General features: G+C 52.0%; 1 protein-coding gene across 1 annotated transcript in view; it reads left to right on the top strand.

Moving 5' to 3' along the window:
- LOC135452965 (collagen, type I, alpha 1b-like) overlaps positions 1-17,185 on the top strand; it is an 80,767-nt gene extending 63,582 nt beyond the window's left edge. Inside the window, exons 6-8 of the mRNA XM_064723515.1 lie at positions 9,492-9,636; positions 11,881-11,909; positions 15,441-17,185. Of these exons, the coding sequence (XP_064579585.1) occupies positions 9,492-9,636; positions 11,881-11,909; positions 15,441-15,556 (290 nt within the window). The 3' untranslated portion in view covers positions 15,557-17,185. The remainder of the gene's footprint in view (positions 1-9,491; positions 9,637-11,880; positions 11,910-15,440) is intronic.
- The last annotated feature ends 2,899 nt before the right edge of the window (positions 17,186-20,084 follow it).

The following is a 20,084-nucleotide window of genomic DNA, read 5'->3' as shown; positions in this document are numbered from 1 at the left end:
CTTGTAATTGTAGTGTTTTTCTAAAATAGTTCCACTGTAAGCACTGTTCATAAATTAAGAAATTCCATCTGCACTTGTGCATGTTCCCATACTTAGTCCACCTAATGAGAACTGCGAGGTTCATCGTCCTTTGAAAGCTTTCTCAGTTGTAAATGTGATCGGAGACACCAGAGCATTCTCTTGGCTATCAATCTGCAGATAATAGAAGGTCCATTTCTTAAGTACACACAGAAAAGGAGAAGAAGAAATACTGGCTATGACATAAAATGAATTGTCTTCCTCCATGCCCTTGTAACCTAGGGCATGTAGTGCAGGCTGCCAGCCATCGCTTTGCAGATTTAGAAGTGCTGGAATCTCTCTGTCTGTAGCAGGCTGCCTGATGGATTGGTGAGTAATGGACTCAGGGAGTGCATTACCAGCACCCAGACTAATGGCTAGCACTTGCCCATGGCTTTGGCTATAGATCATCCTCTGTGCTATTCATAAGCTCTTGCCAGTCTGTCTCTGGCACTCGTGCTGCTGCTCTGACACCGTTTGCCTGAATCATTCTGCACCAGCTGCCATGCTTCCAGAAGGTGAAGGGGAGAAGAGAGCGAGTACCAGCTCTCACTCTTCGGAGGGCAGGTTAAAGGATAAGGTAATGGACATGATGCTCGCCCACGCAGTGTTACTAGCACAGTAGCCTGGAAAATGCATTTGGGTTTGCTGTTCACCATGAGGCACTGTCCCACCGCTGCCTGAGGCACCTGTGCCCGGGATCTTTTCTTTCCCAGGCAGAGCAATGTCATGGGTCATGGCAAGATAGGAAGGGGAGGGAGAGGTGGTTGGGGTGCTGGGTATGCCTCTGACACGGCTTCTGGAGTGTTGGAAGAAGTGTCTGGATGGTGCTGTCAAGATTTGGCTGTTTGTGAGCTAAATGAGGTAAAACCAGCCTTCAAAGGCAATGGCCATCTCCAGGGCTGAGCTCTGGGCTGGCTCTGATGGACAGGGCAGGTGTGTGCAGACAGGAATGAATTGCTTCAGTCCTGCCTGGCTCGGGAGCTTTTACTCTTCCCTTAGATTCCATGACATGAGTAGGACTCCAGGACTCTGGCTTCCTTGTGTGATTGGGATGAGCTGGATTCCTCTTTCCTCCTTTCACTTGGACCCTGCCCAGCCATAAGGAAAGAGCAATCCAGTCAGCTCTTGGTTTAAACTGGTGACCCACCCCACAGCCAGGGGTGTGAACCTGTTCCAGTTCCTGAGGGCAGCCTGGTCCCGTTACTGATAGCGAAGGTGTAAGACTTGCTCTGCTATTCTGGGCTCTCTGGCTTTGTATTTTTTGCAAGTTATTTAAATAAATTTCTGCTGTTTTTCTTAACATATTCCTGATGAGTTTTTGGAAAGGGATGAAGTCTTCATCTAAGGAATTTCCTCTAGAGCAGTCGTAGTAAAGATTGCTGCTGAAACCAGACAGCAGAAACAAAATTGCAAAAACACTGCAGATGAGGGAGGGACGTTTTTCAGTTCCAGGAGTCCTGTGCAATAAGAAATAGCCTAGACTGAGCAACAAACACTTTACATTTTCTAGTACTACTTTACCTCAGGTGTTAGGGATGTTGTGCCTTTTAAGGGGATAGTAGCAATGACACAGATGTTCTTGGGGTGCTAGATATTACGCTCTTTTAGAGAAAGACCTTTGTACCAGGGCTTTCATTTAGGCACTTCATAGGAAGTTGTGCACCTTTCCATTGCTGGAAGCAAGGAGAAAATTCTGGTTCTTTGCATTTTCCAGATTAATTCCACCAAAAGTCCCCATTAATTCACCAGAACTCTGGGGGTATTTTGGATACTGAAACAGGTGGCAGATTCAGATTGTTGCAAAGACGGGGGGTGCTGCTGAACAGGAGAAGCTTAACCCAGAAATTCCCAGTGAGCATTATCCATCAGTTTATTTGCCTGCTATTTTGGGAAGTGTTTCTGGTAATAAAGCGTCATCAATCTATTATTTCTTTTGGCCAATCTCTCTCAGCCTGCCTATATAAAACTCATTGTGGCCTATATTTAACTGAGAATAACCTCTGCTTATTTCCTCTCTTCCACCATGAGTTTTATTCCTTTAACAAGCACAACAGCATGCTGCTCCGGCTTCAAAGAGAAAATTAATTCCGTCCGCAAAAGGGTCAAGTGCTGGAAAGTGCATAGCAATGCAGTTTGCATGGCAGGATCCAGGAGATATGATGCTAATAAGATTCCAAGATGAGAACAGCAGACTGGCTCTGGGGATTCAGATGAAGGGTTCTGTAAATTTTAAAAGAAATGGTCTCCAAAAACTAATGATGTCTGCTTTCCAATTCATTAATAATGTGAAGCAGGGAGATGGGAGTGAGAACAGGCCATGCTTTGAAATATCAGAATGTAACGAGGAAAAAACCAGCGAGAGCTCATCTCACCGGGGTCATAAAGCTCGGAGGAGCAGGCGGCTGCAGGGGAACACAGTGGCGGTGCCTGGAGGGAAGGAAATTGCACTCTGTGCTCTGCCATCTGTAATTTATGCACAGACTCTTAGCCAGCATTGATGTAAAATTTCTATGCAGAAAAAGATGCTGTTGTATTGACAGATCTTTTTCAAAAGTCTTGTTTAAGGTGACTTAGAACACAGGATATTTGATGAGTTTTAAAAACAGGTATGAATTGCCTTAGCATATTTACAAATGGCTTTTGGTAAACCTTCCCCTTCACCTTTCTGCAGTGCATGCACGAAACCTTAAGCTTGTTTGTAGTTAATATTGGAAGAAAACCCCTCAGGCAAAGCCTAATGAACTGAGAGCAATTCTGAGCTTCCCTCTGCAATATCGTGAGAGCCTTTGCCTTTCCAAGGGCTCTTGGACATATCGTGTGACCTTGTTACTTTGCATCACCACAGCCTTCCACTGCTGCTGCAGCATTGTTGGTGCTGCTGCTGTGCTGACACGATGCTGGAGTCTCTCCCTTGTGCCTGCCAGGGGCAGCCAATGGAAAAGGTCTGTGCCTGAGCACGTTCCTCAGTGGGAAGTTGTGAGGCAGCAGGATTTGGCTCTGACTTTATTCTGACAAAGCTAGCATGCTTGTACAGTGAGGTTAAAGCGTTCCTCCTACCTTTTACTTTAAGCTGTGCAATACTTTTCCATCTCACCTTGAAACTTCTCAGCAATGGTGATGAGGTTCTGCCAGAACCGCAGTGCCACTGGCAGCTCTTCTGGGAGGGGGCTCCACTGTCAGCCCAATGTGCCCATGGGGCTGCCACTGCAAGGGGACCCTGTGCCCTAACCCTGACTCTGACCCTGACCCTAACCCTAGCCCTAACCCTAACCCAGTAACATCACTGTAGCCACCAGGACCTCAGAACACGCTGCTAAATTTTTAAGGTCTTTGCTTTCTCCTGTGTTTGTGCTCGTCTGTCTATTCAGTCCAGCATTCATCTTTTTTTTCTGGGTTTCCCCTCACTCTCGTGAGAGCATGTGCCTCTCAGTGATGAGTGTAGTCACTTTACAGCTTCTGCTTCCCCTTCCTCAGCATCCAGCATCCACGTGGCACTCACAGAGGCTGCACAGATCCATTGCTCCTGAGAACCAGAGCCTGTGCTTGTGGCTTCAGTGTGTGCCCAGTGACGGGTGTGTGGTGTTCACCCCCGATTCTCCAGGCAGAGCTGAGGGTGCTGCAGCGAGGGGAATGAGCGGGGCAGGAACATCTTTGCACCCTTCGCCCAGCAAATCAGCACACAGCCAATCAGGCAGGGAGGATTTATATTATCTGAGCTGCCTAGGAGCAGATTTCTTGTTTCATCAGAAAACCCTGACTTTTCCACTGATGCAATCCAGAGCTCTGCCAGAGGGACTGTCTTGGTGGTGTTCAGATGTTGCCACATGATCCCTTTTCCGCTGCTTTTCACACGCAGTCTGTGAAAACACACATTTTCCCAGCAGTGCCCTTTCCAGTGCTTCAAACCGAGCCAGGCTGTCTGATTATTCCTCATGACAGGTGTAAAAATGCTGGATCCACAGCAGAAAACCTCTTGTGATGAGGAAGCTCTCACTGCAAATAATAAGCCAGATTTCTGTGGAAACCTGCACGGTTCCAGACCCTGGACAGGCCACAGGCTCTACAGCAGGATTCTGTTCTCCTAACAGATACCCAGAGTCAGATTTTCTTTTACCTTAATATGAAAATCTATTATGCAGTCAGCATGATGCTTCTTGGTATGTTTATTTTTATACTCCATTTATTTGTTTTGTTCTCAACATCTCTTTCCATTGGGAGGGAATTTTCTATACCACCTGTGTATGAGGAGTGAATGGGACTTAAGGACTATGGGAGCAAGACAGAGGTCAGTTGGGGTTTTTGTTATCTGAGTGGAAATGGGCACCATTTACAGCTGTGAATTAACACACCAACTGGTCTTTTCCATAGAATAATATTTACATTGCAAAGTTGATATTTTTAAGCCGTTGTCTTTAGGTTTCAGTATTACCAGGCTTTAGAGCCCAGTGAAGTATTTCATTTCTCATTACACTTAGTGCTTCACCTTCTGTCTCTGAAGACTCAGAAAAAAATATTTATTGTTTCAGTAATATTCCGAAAATATTTTATTATTTTCCTCTGAAGCCAAAGGACAAAAATAATTTAATTTCCCCAGCATGAAGATAATGCCATGAATCCCAGCTCTGTGGAGAGTGCTGCTCCACAGGACTGCTCAAGAGCCTCTTCCCTGTGTACAGACTCACTCGGGCTCCTAAGTCCTCTGTGTCTCCCAGCTTTGATTCCTCCTTTCTCTTTGCCTTATTTTTCCTTTTGACTACTTTTCTCTGCTCTAAGGCCAAGGGTTTTCCCTATGGAAGGAGAAAGCGTAGCCCTTCCTGGCCTTTCCCCAGCATTTGGCCACCCAGCACCAGCAGCCCCACAGCAAGGCTGGCAGTGCCAGGGCACACAGGCAGCAGCAGCAGCCCCACAGCAAGGCTGGCAGTGCCAGCAGCCCCACGGCAAGGCTGGCAGTGCCAGGGCACACAGGCAGCACCAGCAGCCCCACGGCAAGGCTGGCAGTGCCGGCAGCCCCACGGCAAGGCTGGCAGTGCCAGGACACACAGGCAGCAGCAGCAGCCAGGGCTGCCCAGTGCCCTCCCCTGCACCCCGTGCCCTCCCTGCCCTGCTCCCACCCGGGCTGCCCCTCTGCGCCGTGACAATGTGCTGCAGCTTTCTGTCTGAGGCAGCTCGGGGAGGGAGAGCGAAGAGGGCTGTTAGATCTATCGCTGGCAATTTAGATTCAGAGACATTTCATCTGCAGTTCCCTCAAGTGTTGAATTGAATAAAACCAGAGCAGCAGTGGAAAAGGAGGTGGGGGAAGGGCTCCAAGCACTCTTAGCTAAACAAAAAGAGACAGGCAGCTCATAAAAAAGGAATTGCACCCTTGAGTTGAGAATCTGGATTCGCAGGGCAGGGAGGCTGCGTGGCAGAGCCCACCCATGGGCAGGGGCCAGGCAGCACTGCTGAGGGCTTCTGGCACTCCTGCAGCCAGAGCAGATCACAAGGCTCTTTTCTGGGTTTCCTGATTTTCTGTTGGCTTTTTGAAGCCCCTGTTGTAAAATCAAGCAGGAAGAACAGAATCTCAGGCTTTGGTTGCAATTAAAAAAACCCCAAACTATTCTTCACTTTCCAGTGGTTCAGGAGAAAAGCACAAAAGCAAAACTCTCAAGGGTCAAAAATTCAGAAGTAACTTTCTCTTGGGGGCCAGACTCATCATTCCCAAATGCAGCTGTGAGATGGTAGAACTGTTCTCACATTAGGTGTTTTTGTTCGTCTGCCTTTGAGGGAATTGCTGCTGGTGGCTGCTCTGGCCATGCACTGCAGCACCTGGATTTCTCTGGCTCTGTCCTACTCCCCAGGTGTCAGGTGAGGATGGTTTCACAGGAGCACATATTCACAGGAGCCAAGGCTGGAGGAGAGCCACAGCCACCAGAGAGAGCTGGGTCCCAGCAGCAGGAACCCTTGGGTCTCTCCTGCCTTGTATGGGTGGTGCCAACGCCCGCGCGGTGCCACGGGGTGGCTGTGGCCTCCTGCAGCTGGGAAGGCAGAGCTTTGTTTGCCCCCTCCCCACCTCCTTTACTGCCCCTCTGCTGCCTTGCTCCATGTTAGTGGCAGATCTGGTGCCTTACCCTTTGCTCAGCCCTGCTTCAGAGCAGGTACAGGTGTGCATACAAGGGGCAGATGCTCAGCCTGCTTCAGAGCAGGTACAGGTGTGCATACAAGGGGCACATGCTCAGCCCTGCTTCAGAGCAGGTACAGGTGTGCATACAAGGGACACATGCTCAGCCTGCTTCAGAGCAGGTACAGGTGTGCATACAAGGAGCAGATGCTCAGCGCTCCTTCAGAGCAGGTACAGGTGTGCATACAAGGGACACATGCTCAGCCTGCTTCAGAGCAGGTACAGGTGTGCATACAAGGGACACATGCTCAGCCTGCTTCAGAGCAGGTACAGGTGTGCATACAAGGGGCAGATGCTCAGCGCTCCTTCAGAGCAGATCAGACTTCACAGCCAAAGCCTGACCAGCACTGAGGTGACCCCGTGCTACACATGGGCAACCTGGGCAGGTGTGTGGCACAGGCCTGATGGCAGCTTGGCCAAGTGTTGTGTTTGCATTACAGTGTTCCCAGCGTTTGTGGTGCACCTGCAGAATCCCACGTGAAACACAAAGGTAAGACCAGGGTGAGGAGCTGGGACTCCTCAGGACAGCACCGACATCTTCCCTTCAAGTGATTTCAGCTGTAAAACAGAGCTCGTGATTCTTACCTGTGTCACCAGAATTTGGGAGTCTGATTAGCCACATCCTGTAAAAGACTGAAGCAGCCTTACTGTAAATCCTGGAGCAGAGACCACAGAGCAGGAGAGGCTGTCTCACAGGCATGTATTTATGCTGCCCTGTTTCCCTGTGCTATCGATCCAGCGGCTTGCTAAGATACAGTCCTGCCTGCTGCAGTGGTCTAATTCATTTTTAAGCATCATTATTTTTCATGTTGTGGTCTTCCCCTGCTTCGGGTGCCTCTCCCCACCCCTCCCCGGCAATGCCCATTGCTGTCTGTCTCTAGGCGTGAGATGCTCCCACATGTGTGTGTGCATACCAGGGAGATGGAGAGGCAGCTTCAGCTACACTAAGCAATTAAACTCCAGTAGCTCAGGGATGAGCAGGAGGCCGTGATTTTCTTTTCCTTCGCAGTAATTGCCTCTGCAATCAGCTTTGATCACCCGAGAGCAGAAGAGATGAGTGCTGCAAGTTGACATCAGTGGTTTTAATATATCCATTTACATATACAGGAGCAGTGCAGCATACAGCTTTCCACAGCGCCTCTGACCTGAAACCATCGCCGCTCCATAGATACCTCATTTAATTTAATACTCCAGCACGCTGCGGAAGCCGTACGGTGGGGATGGGAGGGGGCATAATCAAGCCCTCTCTCTCTCTCTCTCTCCGTTCATGTCTGTAAAAATGACATGAAAGTAATTGCTTTTGAAAAGCAAAGCAGAAATGGCACAATTGATTCCACTTAAATGAGAGGAGAAGGGGTGGGGGTGGGGGATGCTCGCCCTAAACATGCCACCTCCCTTCCTGCCGCAAGCACATCGCTGCGAGGGGCTGCGCTGGGACACAGGAAAGGTGGGCTTGTCTGGATGGCAGGCGAAGGAGGGAAGCTCGGGCAGGCAGTGCTGCTGTGGGCAGGATGCACCCTGGGTGCCCTCGGACCCCCAGGCAGAGGCTGCTCCGTGGAGCCGTGTGATGGGACATGCCCTGCTGTCACAGGCGCGCCTGGCGCCCGAGAGCTGGCAGGCAGCTTCATGGAAATCCTAGAATCACCTGCCTGGCAGCTGGGAGAGAGGATGATGATGGGGAGACATCAGCTCCTCTCCATCTCTAATGTACCTCTCATTATCTCTGATGACAAAGCTTTGTAAACCCATGATTTTGGAATCCATCCCGTCTCCTGGTGCTGCTGGATGCTCACCCTTCTGCCAAGGACCTCCCAGTGCCCCCCTGTGACCTGGCACCACTCAGCCCTCCTGTCAGTGGAAGCCAGGACCTGGCACCATGGGCTGTGCACTGCCTGTGTGTGCTGAAACACATCTTTAATGTAGACATTAACATGATTTCGTGTTAATTACATGCAAATTGATTATTAGTATATTTATTGAATGTTGACATCAGGGTGACAGTCTTCAATAAATATGTTTTACTAATCAGTTAGCATTAATTAATATTGAAATCCCCTGTAGGTTTAGCAAGTCGGTGAACATTGGTGAGGCCCCTCTGTTGCTGCCAGTGTTGCTGGATGTTGGCAGTGTTGCTGGCAGCACTCGGCCGTTCCTGTTCTGCAGCACTGCGAGCACAAGCGGGCCCAGGAGGTCCAAGGGCAGTGGCAGTGCTGGAAGGACAGATGGACACATGCCCTGCCCCGAGGGAGAAGCTTCTGGAAAACATTGCTCTTGGGAGAGCCCCCCATGCAGCAGGGCCTGCCTGAGGCCAGGGGGCTGCCAGCTTCAGCCAAGGTGCTAGTGGCCAGGCAGTGCTTGCAAGAAGCTCTGGAGACCCCTTTCTCCAGGACACAGGGCTGCTTGTGGGTATGTCTGAGCAGCAGAAGGAGAATGCTGCTCTCACCTGCATGCAGGACCCTTGGTCCCCTGCCAGTAATGCAGAGGAGTTTGTATGCTGCATTTAAACCACCAAGCAGACCAACTCCTAAGCTGCCTGGGCAGCATTTTCTCTTGCCTCCCCATCCTTAGCAGGGCAGGAGCCATACAGTGCCTGCTGACTGTGCCTTCTCTGCAGCATCCCTGAGGAGTAAATGGCCAAGGTAGCAGGGAGAGCGGCTCCACGCTGGGGTCAACACTTGAGTTTTGTCATGCTGATGCTCCTTGGCTGACAATTACGATTCTTCCCTGCTTCCACCTTGTGCAAACACCTTAGAGCTGGAACACCAAGAAATTAATATGCTGAACCCTTAGAGCTGCCCCTGTTCAGACAGATGGACAGGCTGTGGGGTGCCTGAGACCCTTCTGCTCTGCTCTGAGGACAGCAGACACAGGGAAAATGCCTGAAGAGCTCAGCACGCAGCTGCAACAGGAGCTGGGTGTTTGGTTGCTGGTTAGAATAATTTTGGTCTTGCTCAGCTGCTCTTTGCTTCCCTCACTGCGGGGTCTGACACCCCTCCTGTGAGCAGAGGCAGGTGCCCCAGCCAGCAGGGTTTCTGCTTTCCTGAGCTGGACACGTCTGCCTGCTGCGGGCAAGCATGTCAAATCACACCTACCATATTGGCTTCCTGTCCCCAGAACATCAGATTTTTGCAGCTAATGTGTGGGGGGTGTCTCCTCCTGCCAATCCCCACCCCCAGCAGCATCAGGTCTGTGCTGTTCGGGGTTTTGTTAAGCCGTTTAGTATTAATTGATTTTTTTTTCCATTTTTTCTTTCTTTCCCTGGGCGGGTCAATAGCTGGATGCTCAAGAGCAGAGGATCTATCAACTGCAGACCAAGCAGAGGGAGAGGCAGGCAGACCTGGAGCAGAAATGCAGCCAGAGCATCAGCTCAGCCAGGACCTGGGGGCCAGCCACCAGCTACGGAAGGGAGCTTGGAGCAGGTAGGAGAAGACAGCAGTCCACTCGAGCTCAGCAGCCCAGGCTGAGAAGGGATTTGCTGCATTCATAGCAGTAATAGTAATCTTCTGCTCTTGTTTACATGGCAGCATAAGGAAGGGCTGAAGATGTGACAGTAGAGTCTGTCACCTCCCAGTGAGGAGGGGAGATGGGAGGCAGCAGGGAGATGGCTGCAGCTCTGCTGGCTGTGAATGGGCGGTGGGATTTCAGTGGCTGTGGGGGTGTGATGGCTGTCATGCACAGATGTTGTGGGTGTTGCTCTGCTGCTGACCTTGGAGAGACGAGAAGAGGATGGCCACAAAAACACTGCCTCAGGGCAGAGCTGTCCTGGCTAGTGGTGACATTTACATGCTGTGAGCCGGGAGATTAGGATTGCTCAGACCTGTCAGCCATGCTGCTGTGGACAAAACCCTCAGCTTGCTCCTGGACATCAGGGTGGGAGCACCCTTGCTCCTGCTGCAGGCCTGCTGGGCAGCCTGTGCCACTCTACCCCGTGCTGGGTCTGTTTGCCCCTGCCCTGCCACCCACCCCTGTATTTCTGTATTTCAAAAGCTGTGGAGTCAGATCCCTTGCTCAGTGTGCGCCCCTGTGTGTGAGCCTGGCTTGGGAAAGCACATTGCTCCCTCCTCTGCAGCCATCAGGCTGTCTGCCACATGGCAAACAAGGATGAGGAGAGATGGCTGATCCTGGAAGCCTGGGGAACTCCTGCTGCTGCACACTGCAGCATTACCTGCTTAACCTGTGATCCACTTGCCATTCCCTTCAGCACCACACAAGCCATTTAAAAAATGTGTCTATTTTAACAACTTGCTAGTGAAATATGCTTGGGGTTCTGGTAGAATTAAATGAAGTACTTTTGACATTGGAGCACCAGGTACCAGCATACTGGATGCTCAGCACCGCTGGTTTGTCTAAAGCAGCTCAGAGGACAGCATCTAAAGTAAGTTGGGTGTCCCCAACTTTATTAGTCAAAGTGGAGACATTTTGTTTCATTTGATGTGGTGATGATAAATATATTCCTATGAATATGTTCATATATCTATATCTATATCTGTTCTGTATCATATATGTTCATATATCAATGCATACATTGCAATATATATGAACACAATGCACTGATTACATTTATTGAATTTGAAGGAAAGTTACAAGTTGTTGTTCTATTTACTCGCACGTCATCCATTGTTCTGTGTGTGAGGAGTCAGCCCAGAATGCGAGCTGAGCTGTGCGTGGCAAGCCCGCATTCCAGCTGCCCACAGTGAAGGTGGGAGCAGGATGTGTGTGCCTTTGTCTGTGTTTGTTCATGGTGGCAGATGGATGAATGTGGGAGAGGGTCAGCATGTGCCTTTGTTTTGTTCTGCATATGCATATGGATGATTGTGTGTTGATTTCTGCAAAGACAGCATGGCAGGGTAGGAATGATACTCTGCTCCTTCCCTTCCCTTCCCTTCCCTTCCCTTCCCTTCCCTTCCCTTCCCTTCCCTTCCCTTCCCTTCCTCCTTCCCTTCCCTTCCCTTCCCTTCCCTTCCCTTCCCTTCCCTTCCCTTCCCTTCCCTTCCCTTCCTTCCCTTCCTTTCCTTCCCTTCCCTTCCCTCCCTTCCCTTCCCTCCCTTCCCTCCCTTCCCTTCCCTTCCCTTCCCTTCCCTTCCCTTCCCTTCCCTTCCCTTCCCTTCCCTTCCCTCTATGGTTAACCTTAAGTCTCTGGCCCAAAAGAAAGGAGTATTCTAAGACAAAGGATAAAACCCAAGGGAAAAAAGTTGAGACCATATTTCTGCTGCATAGAAAGCTTCATTAGCCCTGCTGGCATAGCAGTCATGAGAGAAAAAAGCCCAAAACAGTAGGAGTGATGTGAAGGGACTGACTGCCAGGGGAGGATGTCATGCATTTGCCATTTCTTGATGTCTTCAAGCCCAGCCAAACACCTGTCTGAAGCTCTCTTAGTCAGAAAAGGTACTGATTTCAGAGTAACAGGGAAATTTTCATGACTGTAGGTACTGGAGGTCAGGCAGCCCAATCCCTTCCTGCTCACCCCGGGAATCTGCAGGAAGGAAATGCAAAGGAGGATCACAAGAACATGATGCTATTTGTGCTCTTGGATAGGAGTTCCCACCAGCACTGATTCATCTGGCTACATCGGCATGCCACAGCATTACTCAGCCCCTCAGGTGGTAGATCTGTCTGGAAGAGGCCAGGTCTGCTGACCTTATATAATTTATTCCTTTTTTCAGATGTTTAGCAGCTGTCCCCAGTCTCCAAGGTATGACACAGCCAGGTGGTCCTAACCTTGCTGAAGATGTGGGGCATTTGCACCATTTTTCTCACAAGATCTCACTGCAGTCTCAGCTGCTGTAGCTCTGTTCCTCCTCAGGAATTAGGCTTGGGGCTGTGCTAGAATAAAATCAGATGAAGATGGAGAGATAGATCTGTGGAAACGTTTGTTTAGTGCCCAGGAGCAGCCCAAAAGGCAAACTGACTGTTAACAATCATGAAGAAAATAATGGAGAGCAGATCACAGTTCTGCCAATGAACAGATTCATAGTGAAAGCTGCACTGTGATTTCTATATGAAGCTCTGTCTGCCTCTCTCAAGAAAAAGATTTGGAAGTGTTTCAGAGAAGACCAACAAGGATGATCAAATACAAAGAATATTTTCCATGTGAGTAAAAAGTGGATAGTCTTTTTAGGCTGGAAAAAAATAGACTGAAGGGGATTATAGTACCAAGTTTAGCAAATAGAGGTTGCCTGCAGTATGATTTCTCATCATCCCTTCAATGTAAGAACCAGCAGCACCCCATAAATTAGCAGGTAATAACAAAAAGAGCAAAAACCAGATATTTTTTGAATATTGTGCTGTGTCAGACTGCTTCACACAGGGTGCGGTGCACCCCCAAAGCTCATATGTATTCGAAAATAAATAAAACATTTTAATGAGAGAAAAATATCCACTAACATTGATGGAATGCAAGAGCCCATTTCTGGTTCCGGAGCCCATGGGCTGCGGGTGGCTGAGGCTGGCAGAGCGTTCCTGGAAGCACTGTGGGACCTGTGGCCTCTGTACCCCAGCATGGATGCACCAACCAGACTCCAGGAACCAATCACCAAATTGCACTGTCTTCTCCTAGAACAAGCCACCAGTGGAGAAATAGAAAACAGGTTTTTTGTAGCTATACTGAAACGTCACAGTTGATTTTAAGCCTCTTAGACAGTATAATACTGACTGCAAGTTCCTGCTGAGGGCTATCGACTCCAGCCTGTGCCAAGCTGCAGGGAACACCCTGTGCCATGGCTGCGTGTGATGGAGCGTGTCTCTGCACCAACAGCGTGACTGACTCAGATCAGAAACCAGCTTCCTGGGATTTCCCACCAGCATCCTTTCACACTGCCATCCAGCAGCAGAGATCTGTGCATCCATGAGGTGACAGGCACCAGAAGACAGCATCATCTTCAGGCCACAGGGAGGGATTAGTGCAGGCTGGAAGCAGCCCCCCGCTGCCCTGTGTGCAGGGTGGGACACACTGCCTGCTGGGCCGTGGGGAAGGAGGGGGCTTGCACTGCAGAGCTGGCTTTCCCAGGTCGTGTGCTTGTAAGCAGACAACGTGGCAAACAAATTGAATGTTGTGGTGTAACTCCTAATCTGGTTCTTTTGAGGCGCCTGCTGTTGTGCTGCTGTGGTGCTAAGGAATGTCTGCATGATGGAATGCAAGGCTATACCTTAAGTACTTCAAATTAATTGAGAGCAGTAGTGTTTCATGCGGTGGGACCACATGGAGGCCACTGACTATTTACAGTGCTGTAGGTAAGAGCTGCAGGCAGCGTGGATTGTGTGGGCAGGACGGACGGTGTGGGCCGTGCAGACCGGGCACCAGAGCAGCAGCTGACAAAGGGCAGCTGTGTGCTGCTGTCCTGTTATTACTTCAGGCAGCATCTCTGCTTCGTCACACACTTCCTATTCTGCGACACACCGCTCTCAGCAGTGATTCAGCAGTCACAGATTCTCCATCTTTTTATCAAGGTTAATTCCCCATCACCATTATTTTTGCATACCTTCTACTGCAAGAATGAAGAGGCCAATACTGAGCAGCAGTGAATGCTCAACCAGCATAGTAACCAGCCAAATTCCATATTAGCAGCATGGTTTAAATACCCAGCCTGCTTCTACGTGGTGATCAATAACACAGTGGAAGGGAGTGGAAGGGGCCCCTGCTCCAGTTGGGTAATGCTCCCCTATTTCTGGAGTTTGTAAGCACAATATCAAAATTACAAAGCACAACACTTTCCATTTCTTGCTATCATTTTGAATTAAAGACTTTCTATTGAAGACACTCACTTCAAAAACCAGCCAGGCACTTTCTAATATCAAGCAAAATGCCTGAAGAATAAATTGCTCCTATCAGAAATAAAGCATTTTAGTTCTGCCAGAAGCAGAGAGATCTGTGTTTGTAAGTCCCTCCAAAGGCAACTCCATCTTTCCTGTTTTCCTCTCATTTTCTTTTGATGCACGAAGCCTGCACATTGCAGTGCTGTGATTGGATTCAGCTTTGGAGCAGTGTAATTGTAAATATTCATTGGAATCCAAGCTAGTTTTCCCAAGTCTCTCTTAAAAGCTTTGCAGTTATACAAACAGCCATGGCTCTGCATTAGCCTCACAGCCTGGGGGCTGCCTATTCCTCCCCAGCCCCAAAGTCTGCTCTGTCAGAGGCTGCATGGAGAGAAATCAGCCTTGCCAACCATTTTAATCAATGCTCTATTATTTTCTTTATTCCGTCTTTAATGACTGTGCTGTAGAGCTGGCTCTCAGATACAGGTATCCCGTGGGGCTCCTCACTGGTGTCTACAAAAATAACATGGCTCACCTTGGCTCACAGTTGCCCTGAGTGTCCTGGCCATGTATTTCAGTCCCTGTCTCTCTGCTGATGTTGACAGGGTGTCTGTGAATGGCTCTGAGTCCTGGTATGTGGTATACAGGACATGGTACACGTGGTACAGGGTGTTATGCCTGTGACCATTCCTCCCTCCTCTGTGAATGCTCTCCTACTGTGGGGCAAGGCAAAGGCAGCAGACTGCTACAGCCCCTGAGGAGCTGAGAAAAGCTCTGTCCATCAGCCAGAGCCTGCCCTTGCCCTGCACAGCCAAACTGCATGCTCCAAGCAGATCGTGCTCTCCAGGTGGTCTCTGACTGCAGCCATGTCCTGCACAGCTCATTTGCAGAGCAGCACATGTAAGAAACTGCACACAGCTATTCTGCTGAGAAGGGAAATTGAATCCAAAAGTTCTGATAGCATATCTACACTCCTATCTCTGCCTCATCCACTCATGTGTTCCCCACCATGGGCGGGACTCTGGCCAAAGCCTGTGGCGCAGCAGAACATGTAATGCAGATGGTGGGATTGGAGCCTTCATCACCCAGTGACCTCCTCCAGGCTCTGCTTGCTCCTTTCAGCATGTGTTACAGCCTCCTGGCACCAGGCAGGCTGGCAGTACAAGGGAAAACACCGGCGGAGGCTGTGGTGGGCTCTGGGAAAGGGAAGGGAAGGGAAGGGAAGGGAAGGGAAGGGAAGGGAAGGGAAGGGAAGGGAAGGGAAGGGAAGGGAAGGGAAGGGAAGGGAAGGGAAGGGAAGGGAAGGGAAGGGAAGGGAAGGGAAGGGAAGGGAAGGGAAGGGGGGGACGCTCTCTTTCTGCTTCATGTCTGTGTCCCCATTACCTCCTGCCCTTTGGATGTTCTCCCTGTGTTCCCCACCACCAGTCTCTTTCCATTTACCCAGCTCTCTCTGATTTTTGTCTCCCCCCAGGCCTCTTGCTTTTTCTTGACTCCCACACAGTGCTGCCGTCACTGCTGGCTTGGAAGGAGGCCCCAGAGCTGCTGATGTGGCTGTCCAGAGGCGCTATCCCTCTTCCAGCAACTTAGTGATTGTAATTGCAAGAACCACCAATGCCTTGTGTCCTGTGACCAGACCCAAGCAGCACTTTGCTTTCATTTGCTCCTTCCATTTTCCAGCAGAATTTCTACTTCCTGCTGATTTCCATTTCTTGGTTCCTTAGAGAACACATGACAGGTCCTCCAGAGCTTGTGTATGCCCTTAACCCACAGAGCCAAAAAACGGAGATGCAGTTGTCAGAAGCAGCAGTGGGAATGTGCCGCGATGGTGTAAATACACAGCAGCACGAGCAGCGGGCCGGAGGCAGCCCCAGGGACCGCTGCACACCGGCGGGCTCCCTCCTGAGCCCGTCTGCGCCTGACCCTGGAGGGCAGTGTTCAAACACAACCAGGCGAGCCCTGGGTGGCCTGTTGTGGCCGACGCTGCCGGGGCAGCACTGGGGAATGAGTGACCCGGTGTTTGACCAGCGGCAGTGTCAGGGGCTGGCTCCTGGGTGGCTGGGCTGGGTGGGTCTCCTCACGCACCAACACTCCCCACCACGAGGTCTCCTGGGAACATGCGGTAGCTGGAGGAGTAGAGCAGAGGCAAAGCACTGATGTTCACTCTGGGATGTGTCATGGCCTTTCAGCTTCCACTAGAAAGACAGCAGGGCAGAGCAGGTCCCGACCCATTATTGCTACTGTGGCTGTTTCCCCCTTCTGTTTTTACACATCCAGTTTGTTCTCTCTCCCTTCCCTCTCCCTAGAGCTGCTGTGGTTTTTAATAAGTATTTTTCAAGTAGCTGGCTGAGACCCTCGCAAGGATAATGAGATCATTCGCACCGCAGAATGCCGAGCCCTGCAAGTCCCGATTGCTATCGCTCCCGGTGGACTGCGCCCACAGTGCCTGTATTTCTGTCGCTGTTCCTCATCCCAAACACAGCAGCATGCCCTGGGCAGTACCGGATGGGATCGGCCGGGGTACGGCTCCCTGCCAACACCATGAATTGTCACTGGAACCGCTCAGAAATAACCTTTAAGGCTTATTAAGATTCTACCGACGGAGACGTTGATCCCGCTTTCCCGTTCATGAATCCCATCCTCAGCTCAAGACCTGCCAGCGCTCCGCCTGCCCCGGGCTGAGGCTGAGCTGCGGCGGGAGCAGCGGGCAGACCCGGCCCGGCACTGCCACCACCGGGCACCCCTGCTCCGGGCAGCCCCGGCCCGGCACTCCCTGCACCTGCTCCCCCGGCACGGGCACCCCCATCCCCGGGACAGCCCCGCTCCGGGAATCTCGGCTCGCCCACGCCGGCCGGGCACCCCCGGCCCAGCCCCGACCGGGACCGCGGCAGAACAAAGGTGCTGGGCGGTGCTTGGGGCGTGCCCGGGGGGTGCTTGGTGGTGCAAGGCGGGTGCCCAGACGGTGCTCGGGGATGCTCGAGGGGCGCCCGCAGAGGTTGCTCGGGGGATGGCCGGGGGGAGCACCGGGGGATGCTCGGCGGGGGTCCGGGGGTGCTCGGGGCGGAGCCGCCCTCACGGGTAGCGCCGCGCGGGCCGAGAGCGACCCCTGCCGGGCGGGAACGAGGCGGAGCGGGGCTTGTCAGCGCGCATGCGCGAGCTGCCGCCGCAGCCCCCCGGCACTGCGGACCCCCGGGGCACCCCGGGCCCCGCTCCGGCCACCGCAGCCCCCCGGGCCCCGCTCCGACCACCGCAGCCCCCCGGGCCCCGCTCCGATCACCGCAGCCCCCCTCAGCCCCGCTCCGACCACCGCAGCCCCCCGGGCCCCGCTCCGGTCACCGCAGCCCCCCGGGCCCCGCTCCGACCACCGCAGCCCCCCGGGCCCCGCTCCGACCACCGCAGCTCCCCCTCAGCCCCGCTCCGGTCACCGCAGCTCACTGGGCCCCGCTTCGACCACCGCAGCTCCCCGGGCCCCGCTCCGACCACCGCAGCTCCCCGGGCCCCGCTCCGACCACCGCAGCTCCCCCTCCGCCCCGCTCCGGTCACCGCAGCTCCCCCTCCGCCCCTTCGGGCACCTCAGCTCCCCCTCAGCCCCTGTCCATCACTGCTGCAAGGTGCCCAGAGCAGCTGTGGCTGCCGCATCCCTGGCAGTGTCCAAGGCCAGGCTGGACGGGGCTTGGAGCACCTTGGAAGCTGGAATGTGTCCCTGCCCATGGCAGGGGTGGTGCAACATGAGCAGATGAGGAGTCCTGGCTCAGGGCACCAGCAGAGCAGTGAGGACCTCGTTAAAGGACCAGCATCAGTGTCTGCTTTGGGATCAGGGGCCGATAGGTGGACAGAGCTGGAAATGTGCCATCCAGACTTGGTTCCAAGTGGCCATAGATGGCCCATCCACAGTGTCCAACTTGCTCTGCCAAGGGGTAACCATTTCTCTGTGCTGAACTCCAGTTTCAGTTTGGTTTGTATCATCTCACAGACATCAGACGGGTGCACTTCTGCCTGCTGATACAAGAGCCTTGTCTGCTCTGTTCCCACTTTCCTCTTGCATTCTGATGTGCGACCAAACTATGCCTTGCTCTGCACTAAACCCCTCACAGAACGCCACTTGAGTTGTGCAGTGCCCGTGACTCCTTCTGGAGCCTTTCCTAGAGCTCCATGGTCCCCCTGCACCATGAGCACCGGCAGCACACAGGTTCCCACAGCCACGAAGGGCCATGCCACCACTGCAGCTGGAGGTTTGGCCACACGAGCAGCCACCAGTGTGTCCCACACGATACTAGGATGTGCCAGTGCAGCAGCTGCTGCATGAGCTGCTTGTGCATTCGTGTAAGTACAAACAAGACCTTAAGTCATGTCTTCTTTGGCTCATCTCTGTGAAACAGGGATCACAGCATTTGTTTTGCAGAGGGGCCCTGCAGTTTGGTTCATGAATGTCAAGTGGTTTCAGCTCCTGTGATGGAAGATACTGGAGATGGACAAAGGGGCACCAATGGCCTAAAGCTGATGGAGGCCCAAGCAGTGGTCTCACCCAGCTGCCCTGTTTGCTAATCCAAGTGTGTAATCAGCACATACAGGCAACGTGTTGGCTTGGGCTGTGTCACACAGCAGCTCAGAACATTCTCACTGTGAGCTCATGCACCCCAAGAGGGGTGATTGGTGTCTGTGCAACCACCAAGGATGGGCGACGTGCAGGAGAGGACGGAGCTGGTGGTGGCATGATCACGAGATGGGTGTCATCAACACACAGCCATGGCACAGACAACATGCAAACCTCCTTCCACCCCAGCCACTCTGCCCTCCAGCTCTCCTGAATGAAGTCCCAGCTTTGTTTTTCTGATTTCCATTTTGTATCCTAAAATATTCACTCCAAGTTCCGCTTGACAGACATGCCTAATCTAATCTCCATGTCTGCTTTCTAATTTTCGCAGCCAGGATAAAACAAATTGGCTGGCGTTAATTGCCTGTGCAGCGGCCTGGAGCTCTGAGCCGTGATTTACGAGCTTGGAGCAGGCGCTCTGCAACACATTTTTCTTAATTTATTTTTAATGAGTCTCTCAATTAATTTTCTTGGAAACATCTTAATGATGTTGGAGGCGGATGTTAATGAGGTTTGTAGCAGCACCTCATTTTGCATATTTTAATGTACTGAATGGCATGAAGCAAAATCCTGGTCCTAAAACAGAAAAAACCTTAAGACTGGAAAGGACTCCTGGGCTGACATTGCTGCTCTGGCTTGAGGCTGAGGCACTGCACGGGCTAGTTGGTGACTTCGAACATTGTGAGGCTGAAGCTGGGTGAGCCCACAGGGATGGCAGGACCCTGGCAGCATGGGGAGGGTGAGAGGCCATGCTGGGTCATGGTTGGTGGCCAGACACTTCTTAACAGATGGAGTGAAAGCCTGGATACAGAACCTGGGCACTGAGACCCCCCGTGCTGGCATGCCCCGTGTTGTGGGCACCCCATTCCCTGCACAGCCCTTTTGGGCAGGAGCTCTCCCAGACCCAGGGCGGGGCTGCCTGGGGCTGATGACTGCGGGGTGCTCGGGGTGTCTCTGCCGGCCCGCAGGGTCACCAGTAATTGCTGACGCATGTGCCAGCAAGAGGCAGCAGCTGGATCGCCTTTGTTTGCTCCCAGCATGTCAGTCTTCATTAAACTGGAGGGGAATGAAAAAGGATTCACTTTTGTCCCAGCCTGAACATGGCAGCTGTTTAATTTCAATTAAGGTGGCACTGAAAAGAGTAGCATTAAGGCAGTAATTAAAGTGAGACAACTCCCACCCCCAGGACTGTGCTCACACAGCAGAGGGGCCAATTTTGACCCCCACCGTCCTCCCAGCACCAGCTGAGTATGGGCAGGCAGCTGTGGGTCAGGGCCGTGGGGCTGCCCCACGCGCTCACAAGGAGCTGGAGCAGTGTTGACCCCTTCAAGGCAAGCGCTGCCTGCAGCTCAGCACGGTGTGGCACCTCTCTGGTATAGAGCAGCATTGCCTGTAGCACAATGTAACATGGCATGAGGCTTTGTCCCATAAAGGCTCTGTGCACTGTGGATGCTTTGTGCCCTGGCTGTCACTGCCTGAACAAGACTGAAGTCTGCAGGGAAATTTTATTTCCTCGCAGTGGCA

This window comes from Zonotrichia leucophrys, chromosome 11 (genome assembly GCF_028769735.1).
Source record: "Zonotrichia leucophrys gambelii isolate GWCS_2022_RI chromosome 11, RI_Zleu_2.0, whole genome shotgun sequence".
Taxonomy (NCBI): Eukaryota; Metazoa; Chordata; class Aves; order Passeriformes; family Passerellidae; genus Zonotrichia; species Zonotrichia leucophrys.
Note: the sequence above shows the minus strand (reverse complement) of the source record. Positions and strands in the feature narration are given on the sequence as shown.